At 47.5% G+C, this 15,916-nt stretch overlaps 1 protein-coding gene across 1 annotated transcript in view; it reads right to left on the minus strand.

Moving 5' to 3' along the window:
• The window catches only part of XYLT1 (xylosyltransferase 1), a 127,311-nt gene that overhangs the window by 40,871 nt on the left and 70,524 nt on the right, over window positions 1–15,916 (minus strand). The window contains exon 6 of the mRNA XM_084817872.1: window positions 7,544–7,760. Coding sequence (XP_084673998.1) covers window positions 7,544–7,760 — 217 coding nt within the window. The remainder of the gene's footprint in view (window positions 1–7,543; window positions 7,761–15,916) is intronic.

Below are 15,916 nucleotides of genomic sequence, written 5' to 3' on the forward strand. Positions count from 1 at the left end.
AAATGGAGGTGGCTTTGGCTACCCTGATGCCTTGATCACCTGACACTCTCTGGGTTGTCATTTGGGAGGTGACTGACTTTGGCCCTGGGGACCAGCCAGTGGTGTGGTTGAACCAAGAGTCACAGCAGTGCTGGCAGTGTTTGCTTAGCAGAGACACTGAGATCATCTGCCCCCCCCCCCCCAGACTTCCCTGTTCCCTCTGAGCTTTGCTGCAATCCCCACAGTAGCTGAGGGGGAAATGGATTTCCCCAGCTATAATATATTGTTCCCAGTTGTAATGCAAAATATTTTGGGGTGGCTTGGTCTTGAATGGGCAATTCAGACTAGAGCTATAGGCATAATTAGAAAAGGATTTGAGAATAAAACTGCCAAGATCATACTGCCCCTCTATGGTGCGGCCACACTTGGAATACTGTGTACAGTTCTGGTCACCTAAAAAAAAAAGATACCGTAGAGCTGGAAAAAGTGCAGAAAAGGGCAACTCAAATGATCAAGGGGCTGGAGCATCTCCCCTATGAGGGAAGGTTACAACAGCTGGGATTGTTTAGCTCAGAAAAAAGGAGGGAAAGGGGAGACATGGTAGAGGTGTACAACATTATGCCTGGTGGGGAGAATGTGGATAGGGAGACATTTTTCTCCCTCAAAATGCCACAACCTCAGGTCATCCTATGGAGCTAATTGGTGGGAGATTCGGGACAGATCAAAGGAAGGACTTCTTCACACAGCACAGAGTTAAACTATGGAATTCACTACCACAGGAATGTAGTGATGGCCACCCATTTGGATGGCTTTCAAAGGGGGTTGGACAAATTCCTGGAAGAAAAGGCTATCAGTGGCTACTAGTCCTGATGGCTCTGTGTTACCACCAGAACCAGAGGCAGTGAGCCTATGTACACCAGTTGCTGGGGAACATGGGCAGGAGGGTGCTGTTGCACTCCTGTCCTGCTTGTGGGTGCCTGGTCGACAGCTGGTTGGCCACTGTGTGAGCAGAATGCTGGACTAGATGGACCCTTGGTCTGATCCAGCAGGGCTCTTTTTAGGTTCTTATGCTCAAGTGGCCTCTTGAAATTCTCCAGCCTATTCATGGGCAGAGAATTTGTGGGGACAATTTCATCAAATTTCTCCAGGGGGAGGAGAAATTCTCCAACAGTTTTCACAGGTAAGGCAGGGGTTGTTGCATGGCTTCTTTCCCTTCCTTCCTTCCTTCCTTCCTTCCTAAAGGTTTTTGGTTTTTTTAAATGCTGCCATAAGCAGTGACTGTGTTGGCAGGCTGACCCCCCATTTTGCATCCACCAGGTGTGAGAGGGGGGCTGTGTCGTGTTCTAGCTCCAGGGAAGAGGTGAAAGTACTGCTGAGCCAAAATCTCTCCTCCAATTTCCTTTAAGTTTTCATGCCCCATGTGAGAGGCTTCCATTGTTCTGCCTCATTCTCAGGGTGTTTTATAACATATTTTTGAGGTGTTTTTGAGCCTACCTAATCACTGCTGTCCTCTCAGGCTGCCTGCACTTCCTGAACTGAAAAGGCCCCATGGGAGGCATTACCTCATGATGTCTTCCCCTGGGCTTTAATTGCAGTGTGGGAAGCCAGGGAGGCTACAGGCTGCAAGAGAGATGATGGTACAATGAACAACAGGACACTCTCACACACTCTTCTGCCACCTCCTAAGTAAGGAAAGCACCAGAAACCCAACCCAAGAGAATTTCTCCGAAATTTCTTCACCATTGAATTTCTTCTCAAAAGCAGCTTCTTTTCTATCAAATTGAATGAGGATGGTCAAAAGAAATGTGGGAGGAACTTTTGGCACAGCACCCCTTTAAATCTAGCAGTGATGTCTTCTTGTTTTTCAGTTTTACTCTTAACAGAGCCCATCGATTCAGATTGGTGGGAGATAGGGGGCTTTTAAGATCTGGATTGGGTCCCCTGCACCTACTCTAGAGCAAGAAAATGAACAAAAGGCATAGTTGCTGACACAGGCGTAAGGTCAGGTCTGTTTTGGCCCTAAGTGGTAGAGCAGGGCTGGGGAGGTGGTGGCCCTGCTCATGTTGCTGGACAACTCCCATCATCCCAGGCGACTGGCCATGTTGGCTGGGGCTGATGGGGGTTGTAGCCCAACAACTGCTGGTGGGCCACAGGTCCCCCCCCCCCCCGAAGTAAAGCGCATACTCTGCATTCAGAAGGGAGAAATTTTCGGCACAGCACTTATTTAGACCCATGAGCTCGACAGAAGACCTGCTCCTGGCAGAGATGCAAACTGCTAGAACTAGTTTGCTGTAGGGTTCAAAGCAGCTGCCAGCATTTTTGGACTGTCCTTGGGGGCATGGCGATGGGGACTGTCATGATGAGCGCCTGCATTTAAAAAATGTCCACTACACCACTGGGTCCAGTCCTCCTGAATGCATCAAGGCCTATGTGCAGAGGAGAGATGGATGCCAATGGCATGCCTGCCATCTCTCTCTCAGTTGCCACTGCACAGGAGAGAGACGCTAGCCCAGGTGATGCTGTAATTCATTGATGCAATTCACTGCCACAAGAGGGTCATGCTGGCCAGGGCCTTAAATGGCTTTATCAGGGGATCAGTCACATTCACAGAGCTTAGGGCTATTAGCTATGGCGTCCAAATGGAAACTCCCAGAGGCAACATGACACTGAATGCCAGTTGCTGGGGACTAGGGATGTACGAAAGTCACTTACCTTTTCGCAGGGGTGCTTCGTGGTGGGGGGGAGGCGCTTCGCTTCTCCCCCCGAAGTTCAGGCGAGGGGGGGGAGCTGTCCCGCCTCGCCCGGCCAAAATTCAGGCCGGGGGGGGAGGCTTCCTGCCTCGCCCGGCCGAAATTCAGGCCGGGGGGGGAGGCTTCCTGCCTCGCCCGGCTGAAATTCAGGCCGGGGGGGGAGGCTTCCTGCCTCGCCCGGCCGAAATTCAGGCTGGGGAGAAGCGCCCCGTCTCCCCGGCCGCGAAACAAAAAGTAAACAAACAAACAAAACCCCATGATAGGCTACGTAACGATTAACGTAGCCTATCACGGCTAGATTTCCAAAGTCAGCCGTGATAGGCTACGTTAATCGTTACGTAGCCTATCACGGGTTTTTTTTTTTTTTTAACACTTTACCTTGTAATGGCGGCGGCGGCAGCTGGTCGGAAGACCGGCTGCCATCCCTGCCCCTGATGAAAGGCCGACGAACCGCCGCCAGGACCCGCCGCCGGGAGGGACATTCGCCAAAGGTAAGTCCCATCCCGGGGGGGTGGTGGTGGGGTGGCGGAGAATTTCACTGCCGATTTCGGGAGGCCGAATGCGTTGGCGCTCGGCCCCCCGAAGATTCAGGGAGAAATTCTCCGCCATCCCTACTGGGGACAAACGTGGGGAGAGGGGTCTTGATGTCATGCCCCGCTTATGAGCTTCCTGTGGGAGGCATCTGGTTGGACATTGCGTGAAGCAAGATGCTGGACTAGATGTCTCTTTGGTCTGATCCAGCAGGGTTCTTGCTATGTTCTTGTTAGTCATGACAGCTCAATGGAACCTCCAGCTTTAGAGGCAGTGGACATTGGAATAGCAGTCGCTGAGACACAAACATGGGAAGAGGGCTAAAAGCCGGCTCCCGGTTTGTGAGGGCCTTTGGACAAGACACTCTCAACGGGCCCCCTCTTTCAGTGAGTCACCTTCTCACCACCGTGGTCAACTGCTGCTCTTGTTCCGCCACCTCTTTCTCTTCATTGCTACCGGTTGCTTGCTTGACAGGCAGAGAGCCAGGGAACAAGCAGGCCGTGGCATCTATTGTGCCCCCTTCTCACCACCAGCGTTGTCTGGGCCAGAGAAAGGCAGGTGAGCAAGCAGGCTGCAATGGTGGAGAGGAGGAGCAAGTCTCAGGGGCTCTTGTCAATGGGCCTCTGCTGGGGTGTGGGCCCTTGGCAGGTGCCCGACCAGGCCTACCCCTGACGCCAGCCCTCCTGGACTAGCTCAACCTTCAGATTGACCCAGTACAGCATTTCCATATGAGAAATACAAGTATTGGGTTGCATCCAATGTTAGTCTAACTTAATTCCTATTCATCGCCATGGGTCTACTCTAAGTAGGACTAACACTGGACACAACCCATCAATTTTAGAAGAAGGCAGTTGTGGACAGGAATGGAAAACTTGCTATTTTCATTTTTTTTAAATTAATGTCAGTTCTCTCACTTGCTACTAGGAAACAAGCATGCTGGGAAATCCCAGGAAACCAGAACAGAGCTGGGGTCTGGCCTTCTCATTGTCATGCTTCTGTGTCTTATCAAAGAGTTGCCTGTCCTTATCAAAGAGCCATGAGTACTGAAGAAAGGAAGGGGGCAGAAATCAATATTCCGCCACGATCACTCAAAATTCTATTTCAAGAAAAGATAAAACTCTGTGATCCTTATAAGTTATGCACATCTAGCAACCAGAGATGTCGTTAACATGCATAATCCAGGCGGCTTCTTGTTGTCATCAAAGGACAAAGATTTACTATGTAGAGCCTTATATCTGGACCACAAAAAGATCCTTTTTTTGGACTCTCTGCCTGGCCCCACCCCAGACATTTGGGATTTCACTGGGTAGTGCTCAATTTTGTTTCAACTTTTATCTTCACGATTTCAGGAGTTATAGGTGGGACCTATAACAAAATGGTATAGCAGGGGTAGGGAACTTCTTTCAGCCTGAGGGTTGAATCCCATTTTGGAGAAGCTCTTCGGGGCCACATTCCAGTGGTGGGCAGGGCCAAAGGCAAAAGGGGAGGGACCAAAAATACCAGCAAATTTTAGCTTAAGGATCTTACTGCCAAGTATCTAAGCCTTAGGAGAGGCATTTCAACCATTCAGAACGGGAAAAAACTCTTCTGGGATTCTCCATTCTATTTACTCACTTTCTTGCTTTACTATTTTCCCCACCAACAGACCATCAGCAATCTGTGCCCATTTGCCATGCTCAGCCCTTATTCGGCTGTGTTTGGTTCTTATGCCCTTGCATAGGTTTCTTTCCTCTTAATTTTTTTTTTGGGGGGTACTTCATAGAATCATAGAATAGTAGGGTTGGAAGGGGCCTACTAGGCCATCGAGTCCAACCCCCTGCTCAATGCAGGAATCCAAGTCAGAGCATCCCTGACAGATAGCTGTCCAGCCTCGTCTTGAACACCTCCGGTGTGGGAGAGCCCACCACCTCCCTAGGTCATGGGTTCCATTGTCATATTGCTCTAACAGTCAGGAAGTTTTTCCTGATGTTCAGCCGGAATCTGGCTTCCTGTAACTGGAGCCCATTATTCTGTGTCCTGCACTCTGGGATGATCGAGAAGAGATCCTGGCCTTCCTCTCTGTGACAACCTTTCAAGTACTTGAAGAGCGCTATCATATCTCCCCTCAGTCTTCTCTTCTCAAGGCTAAACATGCCCAGTTCTTTCAGTCTCTCATCATAGGGCTTTGTTTCCTGTCCCCCTGATCATCTTTGTCGCCCTCCTCTGAACCCTCTCCAGCTTGTCTGCATCCTTCTTTAAGTGTGGTGCCCAGAATTGGACACAGCACTCCAGATGAGGCCTAACCAGTGCTGAGTGGAGGGGAACTAGTACTTCCCGGGTTTTGGAAGCTGTGCTTCTATTAATGCAGCCCAAAATAGCATTGGCCTTTTTTGCAGCCACATCACATTGTTCAAGCTCATGTTCAGCTTGTGATCTACAACAATTCCAAGATCCTTCTTGCTTGTAGTGTTGTTGAGCCATGTATCCCCAAATATCCCCACTTCTGCAAACCTTGGGGTACCCCCAAATCTGTCTATACCCCTCTCTTATGGGTAGATGGTGTTGTTTTGGCTACAGATGGATCCGCACTTGGAGAATGAGTTGGCTATTAATATATAGTATAAAGGAAAAACTTGCTTAAAGAAAACCACCATCACCATGAGAACTGAGGGTGAAACTAGATATGATCATGACAGAGGGATGTTCAGACTCTCCCACTTAAAAGCTTTCGATCTTATACGGATGCGAGTCAGACTCGGCTTGGAGAAGGAGCTCAGAAAACCTCGATGAGATCGAACTTTGCTGATTTCCACACACCCCTAGTCCAGAATCCGGGCCTTGCACTAGTTTCCCATCAACGCACACATGCAACCTGTCTGAAATTATTTCCCTCTCCCATCATACTAGAACCTGGGGTCATTCCATGAAGCTGATTGGTGAGAAATCCAGGCCAGATAAAAGGAAGGACTCCTTCACACAGTGCAGTTAAAGTGTGGAATGCGCTACTGTCTGATGTAGAAATGGCCACCAATTTGGATGTCTTTAAAAGGAGTTAGACAAATTTCTGGAGGAGAAGGCTATCAATGGCTACTAGTCCTGGTGGCTATGTGCTACCTCCAGTACCAGAGGCAGTGATCCTCTGTACACCAGTTGCTGGGGAACATGGGTGGGAGGGTGCTGTTGCACTCATGTCCTGCTTGTGGGTTTCCCGTGGGCAGCTGGTTGGCCACTGTGTGAACAGAATGCTGGACTACATGGACCCTCGGTCTGATCCAGCAGGGCTCTTCTTATGTTCTTAAGCTGCTGTTTAATACAAACAGCACAGCTGCTTTTCCTTTGGAATAAAAGTGGTAGTGGTTAAGCACACTAAAAAGAACAGAAAGAAAATTCCACGGTGGACCTAACATGTAATTTGGCCCTTTTTGTGTGTATGTATATGGGGGGTGGGGGAGAGGTTGTACTCTTGACAAAATCTTGCCAAAGTTTCAAATGCTGAGAGGTCTAAGACAGCAGAGAATAATGATCATTTAAGATAGACTTTCCCAAACTGATGCTTTGGTCTACAACTCCCAGCATCCTTGACCATTGGCCATTGCAGCTGGGGTTAATGGGAGTTGAAGTCCAAAACATCTGGAAGGAACCATGTTGGGGAAGACTTATTTAAAGGAAACATGAGTGCAATCCTATGCGATTGCCACTCGACAGAGAGAGGGCCCCGATCTCAGAGCCCACTGTTTATCCAAAGCCCTGCTGACAAGAGCCAGGCAGGGTGGGATGAGGATGGTGCCTTTCACAATCTCTCCATCTTCCATTTGAAAAATGTTCAGCTAGATGAGCCTTTCAGCCCGTCTTGCTGACTTACCTGGCAGTGGGTAGAGACAGTGATAGAATGGCTCTTGGATTGAGTGGATCCAGGCCTCTCCTCCTCTGACTATACCCCACACACTGCCCCGCCCCCTTTCTCCCTCTCTGACATCTCTTCCGGAATCACAGTTGCAGAGCTTTCTGCGGTGGCTGGGAGGGGGTCAGAGGAAGATCCATGACTGGAACTTCTTCTCCATGGTTGTAGCTCTGTCTATGGACACAGAGGAGGAGACCTGCACCATCCTATGGATTCCCAGACATCATCTGGGAGCTACAGGATTGCTCTGCAATATATGTGGAATGACACAGCTTCAAAGAACCAGCCAAAGGAAGGAGACACACAAGACAACAAACACTTGAGAGGTGTAATTCAGGCAATTCCGGAAACCTCCCTGTGGCATTTGTTTGCGTGTGTCTGAGCGAGACTGAAGTTTACTCACCTCAGCTGGAAGCAACGTATAGGAATAGAACCTCTTCATCTTGGTCACCAGATCATCGTTCGAAAATGTGACATATTCCACAAACTTCCTGTTCAGCAGGAACCAGTCTGAACCGCCATCTATGGTGATTCCTTCTGGAATTTTCCGGTCACCAAGGCGCCACATGTGAGTATCGCATTCCAGGAAAAGCCTATCCAGTCCTTGTTTTCTAATGAACCTAGAACGGAAGGTAAAGAAACATTAAAAAGACACTTGGACATACAGTATGTTATCATAGCAGAAAATGAGACAGGGAGAAAAAGAGAGAGTATTCATTTCCATTTTTATGTTCATGGAATGGACTTTGGTTATCACTGGCATTTATTTTATTGATTTTTGCCATTTCACTGTTGTATTGTTTCTTTTACTCTTGTACTTCATTTCGGGAGGGTTCCACCCTTAATGGAAGCCTAAAAATAATGTAAAATAAATAACATGGTGGGGAAAGACCTATAAATACAATCTCAGAGGTGATCCAAGTCATTTTGCTGTCTGAGGTGAAGGACAAGATGGCGCCTCCCCCATTCCCAGTCAATATACAGAAGCTGCCTAGATTAGCAATTCAATAGGACAGCGTCCACACCTGAGGGCAATCAATGGCTACCAGTCCTGATGGCTATATGCCATATCCAGTATCAGAGGCAGTGTGCTTATATATACCAGTTGCTGGGGAACATGGGCAGGAGGGTGCTGTTGCGCTAGTATCCTGCCTGTGGTTTCCTGGTTGGCCACTATGTGAACAGAATGCTGGACTAGGTGCGCCCTTTGTCTGATCCAGCACTGCTCTTCTTACGTTCTTAACTCTGTAGCTTAGGGGTCTCAGGGGAGTGCCTGGGGCTGCCTTCACTCCTGGCATTTCCTGCCTGAGGAGGCCACCTTGCTTTGCCTCATGGTAGGGCTGGTCCTGCTAGACACAAGATGCATCCATCACCATGCCCAACTCAGAGATCTATCTTCGATAGACCTGGGATAAGGGGCGGAAGTCAAAGGAATGGCAAATCTTGCCACTCACACTATCAGGATTTTTAAAAGGCATCCCCAAAGGCAAAAATAGGAACAAAATAGTGCCAATTGTTTTACCTGGACAGGTACAAGAAAACAGGGCTTGGTAAACAGGAACAGCTGGCATGGACAACACACGCGCGTGCGCGCGCACACACATAGAACACCCTGTACTAAACACCTTTGTGTCCCCTCCCTGGTTCCCATGAAACTTTGGTGCAATTAGCAACTTTATCCTTGATTAGAATTTCTTTGAAAAAGTTAAGAGCTGAAAAAGAAACCAGACCACGTCATGGATCTAATTAAAGGGAGAAAATACGACGCGCGGACACACGGGCCTCTCTGCGCATTTATGATGTCAAGAAGACAAAAGCAAGATAAGAAGCCGAGAATTTTATTTTGCATTTTTCCATAGATGAGCTTCTAATTTCACATTCTATTACAAAGGGATAATGGAAATGTCTTGCAATTTTAATGCCGGGTTCTAGAATCTTCAAATACAATATTTATGCAATTCTCTGCAAAATTAAATATTCATGCATGCGGAAGCTCAATCATTTATTTCTATTATTTGGGGTGGTAGAAAAAACCTCTGAAAAGAATGTTTACTTTGAATGCACTATTAAAATTAATTATTTTATGGAAAGAGTGAGATGCTGGATAGGGAAACAATGCCCCTTGACAGCAAATGATGCAATGCGTTTTGCCCCATGTCTGGGCAAAAATGCTCCAGTTATCCCTATTTTCTAGAACCAGTGGTTTGGATCCAGACTTAAGGTGCAAGCCTATGCATGTTTTGATAGCAAAAAGTCCTTCAACTCCCAGTATCCCTCTGAGGCATGCTGGGAGTTCTAGGATTTTTTCTGCCTAAACATGCATAAGATTGTACCCTTACTCATGCCTAAACTTAAGTCTCATTGATTTGAATGGGTCTGCTCTAAGCAGGACTAGGTCTGGATCCAAGCCAATGTCCCATTTTGCCTTTTATGGAGAATATAGGGATGACTTTTTAAACAGTAACCTGGTTCAGACTAAGTCAGGACTGAGCACGCCTCTCCTTGCTTTTCCTCTCTCTGCCCATCAAGTGCCAATGCTGTCACAGAGAGCTGGGAGACATCACCTTGCCGACAAAGGTCCGTATAATCAAAGTTATGGTTTTCCCAGTAGTAACATATGGCTGTGAGAGCTGGACTATAAGGAAGGCTGAGCACCGAAGAATTGATCCTTTCGAACTGTGGTGCTGGAGAAGACTCTTATGAGTCCCCTGGACTGCAAGGAGGTCAAATCAGTCCATCCTGAAGGAAATCAACCCTGAGTGCTCATTGGAAGGACAGATACTGAAGCTGAAGCTCAAATATTCTGGCCACCTAATGCGAAGAGAAAACTCTCTGGAAAAGACCCTGATGCTGAGAAAGATTGAAGGCAAAAGGAGAAGGGGACGGCAGAGGATGAGATGGCTAGATAGCATCACGGATGCAATGAATATGAACTTGAGCACGCTCCGGGAGAGAGCGCAGGACAGGAAGGCCTGGCGTGCTATGGTCCATGGGGTCACGAAGAGTTGGACATGACTTAACGACTGAACAACGAACAATGAATAAACCACACAAATAAGCCAGAATCATAGAGCCATCATTCAGAAAGCCTGCAACACTGGCCCAAATTAGGCCAAATCGTTAGGGTGCCCTCACTAGTTGTAGGGTACCTGAGCTTCCATCATTCAATCACATCCACTCCCAACCCTGGCCATAACTGGCCATCCAAATAGTATATTTCACTGCTTTTGATTTGCAGCAGCTATAGAAGAAAAAGCAAAACCAGATCCATTGTGAGATTCAGCATCCTATTAAACATTTCTTTTTGTCAGTTTTACTAACAGATCTTAACATGCTACTAACATATTCACATAGTACTAACACACTAGTGCTACAGTAGTAATATGTACTAACATAGTAATACTAATATTTATTTATTTTTAAAAACATTTATATCCCACCCTATCTCATTAGGATCTCAGGGTTGTGTAATATAATGCTATGTAATAACTTACTACAAGCATACTAAGGGTGCAATCCTATTGGGATAGGCGGCTGCCTCCGAACTCAGAGACGACCGCCTATCCAATGCAGAGCAGGAGAAGCACGGAGGGGATCATTCCCTCTGTGCTTCTCCTGCCCTGCATTTGTGGCTAGACAACTGATTTCAGCTGTCTAGCCGTGGGAAGGCGGAGCAGGGAGGAGGCTGCCAGATGACACAGAGTTGTGTCGTACCGGCATTTCTGCCTTCCCTGCCCCGGAACGCCCTGGGAACACCCCATTTTTGCTGCTCCACACTCCTCTTCCAAGCACGGAGCATGGGGCCATTCCAAGATGCCTGCGAGGCAGCGTGCGGGGGGGGGGGTCAGTTCTCAGAGAACCAACCTATCCTATGGCTGTCTAGCCACTGATTAGCAGCCATAGGATTGCTCCCTAACATACTATAACATAGTACTAACTCACTACCAACACATAGTACTAACACACTTCTTCCTTGAGAAGGCTATCAATGACTACTAGTCCTGATGGCTATATGCTGCCTCTAGTATCAGGGGCCATATGTCTACATACACCAGTTGCTGGGGAACATGGGTGGGAGGGTGCTGTTGCATTCGTGTCCTGCTTATGGATTTCTTGTGGGCAGCTGGTTGGCCATTGTGTGAACAGAGTGCTGAACTAGATGGAGCCTTGGTCTGATCCAGCATGGCTCTTCTTATGTTCTTACGTCCTTACTAGTAGTATAGTACCAGTACCTACTAACACAGTACTAACAAATATTACGTACTAACCTATCACTGACATACTGCTAGCACAGTACTAACACACTAATATGTTAGTATTAACATGTTAGTACTAACACAGTAAACTGCATGTTGGTACGTAGCACTAACTACTTTGCTCTGTTTTATTAACATAGCCAGTGCAGGTCAGGCTACTGCAGAATGAATGAATGAATGAATGAATGAAACCTATGGCAGGGAGAGAACAGTGTTCAGCAATATGTAATAGTAGAAGGAGGGGGAGATGCATGCTCAGGCAGCGATCCTTGGGATGGGAACAGAGGTGTTACTTACAAGTACACAACAGCATCCCTAATTTTGTGTGTGAAACGTTGGAGGGTGCGTGTCAGGTTTACCTAAGGTAACAACTTTATTTAACTGCCAATCTGCCAACATCAACACACTGGAAATGGTCGAATACCAGGTCAGACTATTTCTCCATCTCGCCCAGCGTTAAGAAGATAGGATGCTGCCTTATACTGAGTCAGAGCCTTGGCCCATCTAGCCCAGTACTGTAGACCCTGACTGGCAGCAGTTCTCCAGGGTTTCAGGCAGGATTCTTTCCTGGAGCAGTGGCATAGGGTAGCCAGGGCTCACAGGGATGTGGTTCCAGCACTTTTTGATTAGCAGGGACACTGACATCATCTGCCACCCCCCTCCCCACCCAGAATTCCTTGTTCCCTATGAGCTCACCTGCAATCCTCACTGTTGCTGGGTGGGGGGAAATGAATTTTCCTAGCAACAATATATTGTTCCTTGTTGTGATACAAAGCATTTTGGGGGTGGCTTGGTCTTAAATGGGCAATTGAGATCCATCAGCTTTACAAAAGACCTGCTCCTGGTGGAGATGAAAACTGCTAGAACCGGTTTGTTGCTACGTATCCATAGAGCTGAAATTTTGGCCTCTCCTGGGAGGCCGTGGCTATGGGGACTGTCATGTTGAGTGCCCAAAATCACCACTATGCCACTGACCTGGAGATGCCAGGGATTGAACCTGGGACTTTCTGCATGTAAAACATGTGATTTAGCCACTGAACTATGGCCCCTTTGGCAACACTTCTCTGGGGTCTCAGGCAGAGGTCTTTCTCATTGCCTCTTACTTGATCCTTTTACTGGAGAGATGCTGAAGACTGAATCTGGGACCTTCTGCATGCAAAGCAGGTGCACTGCCAACGAATTAAGGATATTCTCTCCATTGGCACTGCTTGAATTGTGGTGGTGATGAAGATAGGGGGCTCTTTAGTAAAATCCCAAACCCATATGGTTGAACCCTCCCAATTTTAGCCAAAGCATGTCCCCCTTCACCCCGCTGAAACTGTAGGAAAGGGAGCCATCACAACAGGTAGCCCCCCTCTAATTCAAACTCTGGGAGGAGGAGGGCACACTCAGAAAAGGGAGTCCATTGAGAGGATCTTGCGCAAAGGCACCCCCAAACCTGGAACCAGCATTGTTCTACTGGCTTTCGGCTGATGGCAATGGCACCCAGCTGATCATGCGATCCTTCACCTCGCAATAGAGCCAAACATCCTTCACCTCGCAATAGAGCCAAACGTCAAACAGAGCCAAACATCAAATGTCAAAGCCAAACGCAATGGCGTTCTGTGAACGGAGACGAAACGGAAACACTAATAGTATTTTTGGACTGCACGGCAGAGGGTAGCACAGAGCTCACAACTGTCAGTGCAGAGCCATCAAACTCTGTTTAATGAGATCTTACTGCAATTAGAAAACGTAACTGTGCCATTTCATCACAGGTACCGACTGGGTTACAGATTTACTCTGTAAATTGGAACACATCTGACTATCCCCCCTTCACCCCCCAATGAGACAATCCTTTCTAATTCCAATATGTATTGCTGGCACCTACGTGGATCGCAATGACAGAGAACGATTGCTTGTACAATTAACTTGCCCTACGCGGTAAAAGCATGAGATGTCATTGTGCCTGCCAACGTACAGCGAGGCAGAGTTTGAGAGCCAGAATTGTGCCCAGACAGAAAATGTTAAGGCAAGGCTGCATTGAGCAGGGGGTTGGACTCGATGGCCTTGTAGGTCCCTTCCAACTCTACCATTCTATGATTCTATGATGTTTAACTTCTTTTGGCCTGAGGGCCGAATGCAATATCAGAGAAGCTCTTGGGGCCGCATTCCAGTGGTGGGCAGAGCTGAAGGCTAATGTGGGAGGAGCCAAAGTTTCCAGGAATGCCAACATATTTTAACTTAAAGTTCTTCCTGCCGGTAACAAGCCTTAGGAGAAGCATTTCAATCTTTTACAATGGGGAAAAAAATGGCAAAATCCAGGAAACTATGACCAGCAGTTGGGGAAAAGGGGCCCACGGGCATGAGGTTCAACACCCCCAAGTTACGGGACGGAAAGTACCTCAGCCCACCCTTGATACTGTGGGCCATCCCTGAAACCTGGGTGTGTGTCAGGTGCGCCAGCTCCCGAATTGGGCTGGGCCTTGAAGTAACACCCTGAGATCCCTTAAGGGGATTCCCCCACCCCCACTTGTGGATCCTGCCCAATGCCTCCAGTGTCTGCAACAATGGCTACTAGTCCTGATGGCGATATGCCATATCCAGTATCAGAGGCAGTATGCTTGCAGTTGCTGGGGGACATGGGTGGGAGAGTGCTGTTGCACTCGTGTCCTGCTTGTGGGTTTCCCATGGGCAGCTGGTTGGGCATTGTGTGAACAAAACACTGGACTAGATGGACCCTTGGTCTGATCTAGCAGGGCTCTTCTTATGTTCTTAGGTGATTAGTATGAACACGTAAGTTTCAACCAACAAGCTGAATAATTACAAAATTAGGCAGCGTCACTATTACCCCCAGTACCAGAGGCAGTGAGCTTATGTACACCAGTTGCTGGGGAACTTGGGCGGGAGGGTGTTGTTGCACTCAAGTCCTGCTTCTGGGTTTCCCATGGGCAGCTGGTTGGCCACGGTGTGAACAGAATGCTGGACTAGATGGACCCTTGGTCTCATCAAGCATGGCTCTTTATGTTCTTAACAGTCATGACGAAACTATAGCGCACCATCATCGAACAACCAACAAAGAACATCGCTACCAGGAAGGCAAAAGCAACCACTTCACTAAGCCAATTGGGGATGCGGGTAAAATTCTTCTCCTAGCCCAGTGAACTGGTGGCTAACATTTCTCCATGGCAAAGTTGAAGAGTGCTATAAAACAAGGCAACGCTGATGTCTTGCCCAGGCTTTCCCCTAAAGCCCAGAAGAAGAACAGAAGGAAGAAGATCCCTCGCCTTAGTCCTACCTCCCAGGAACCAGCCAGTTAGCTCCAGGAGCAGAGCATGGGCCCTATCGTAGCTAGGCGGCAGCCCAGGTGATCAAATAAGGAGGAAGACTCCTCTCATTTTCTCTCAACACCGCCTGTATCATGCACAATGAGATACGAGAGCCTCTGGTTAGGGATGTTGGAGAAATCCACAACACAACCAAAGGTATGGATTTTCATGAATCCGACCTGCAGATTCCACAGCGGACCAGCTTCCCCATTGGGCGGATTCTGCAGACTTGAGGAGTGGTTTTCTAACAGTCCTGAATTTTACACAAATTTCATAGTAGAAAAATATGCAAAAAACAAAAAAACACCCAGCCAAAAATGCATGTATTCCCCATAAGCTAACATGTGAAAATGCACATGGGGGGGATTTGCACATTTTTGCACATGCAAAATTGTGCAAAATGTGAATTTGTGCAAATTCGGAAACAAAAAAAAATCAAATTCTGGCAATGGGAGGACAATTCTGGCAGTGGAACGAAAGGCACCTGACAATCCGCAAAACACAGATGGAATGGATTTTATACAATTTGTACATCCCTACGTCTGGTAGGTGGGGACCATTGGTTTGCTGCCAGTTAGCATGCAAATGTAAACAAAATAGTGTGTTTTTATTGATTTATTATTTGTTAATAATAATACCTATATACTACTTACTATTATAAAATCTCTGAAGCGGTTCGTGCTAAAAGGCGTATATAAAAACAATATATAAATAAGTAATGAACAAGATTACAGCAAAGACGGCAGTAAAAAAAGAGTGGTGTCATCGTCTGTCACATGTCAGGGAAAGCCTGTGAAAACAAATATGTTTTTAAGAGGTGTTCGATGCTTCCCATAGTTTCCGCCTCTCAAAACACATGGGGCAGAGTGTTCCAAGAGGTGTCTGCCAATGCCGAGAAGGCCTGCTTACGTGCTAATACCTGGTGACATTCTGTTGGTTGTGGAATGACCAATAACGCCTCCTCTGAAGATCTCAGGGGTCAACGGGCTGTACAGGGGAAGACGGTCAGCTTGGACTCCTGGTCTTGAGTTACTTAGGTCTTTGTATGTCAACAACAACACCTTGAACACGGCTCTGTAGCTAACAGGCAGCCGGTGCAGTTCTTTTAACACAGGTAGAATATGCATACATCTAGGTGTGCCGCTGTGTGTGTGTAAAACCCTGTAGAATAGGGGTAGGCAACATGGTGCTTGCAGTCACCAATGAATCCTT

This window comes from Heloderma suspectum, chromosome 12 (assembly GCF_057233095.1).
Source record: "Heloderma suspectum isolate Gila_16-S chromosome 12, 16-S_ref, whole genome shotgun sequence".
NCBI lineage: Eukaryota > Metazoa > Chordata > Lepidosauria > Squamata > Helodermatidae > Heloderma > Heloderma suspectum.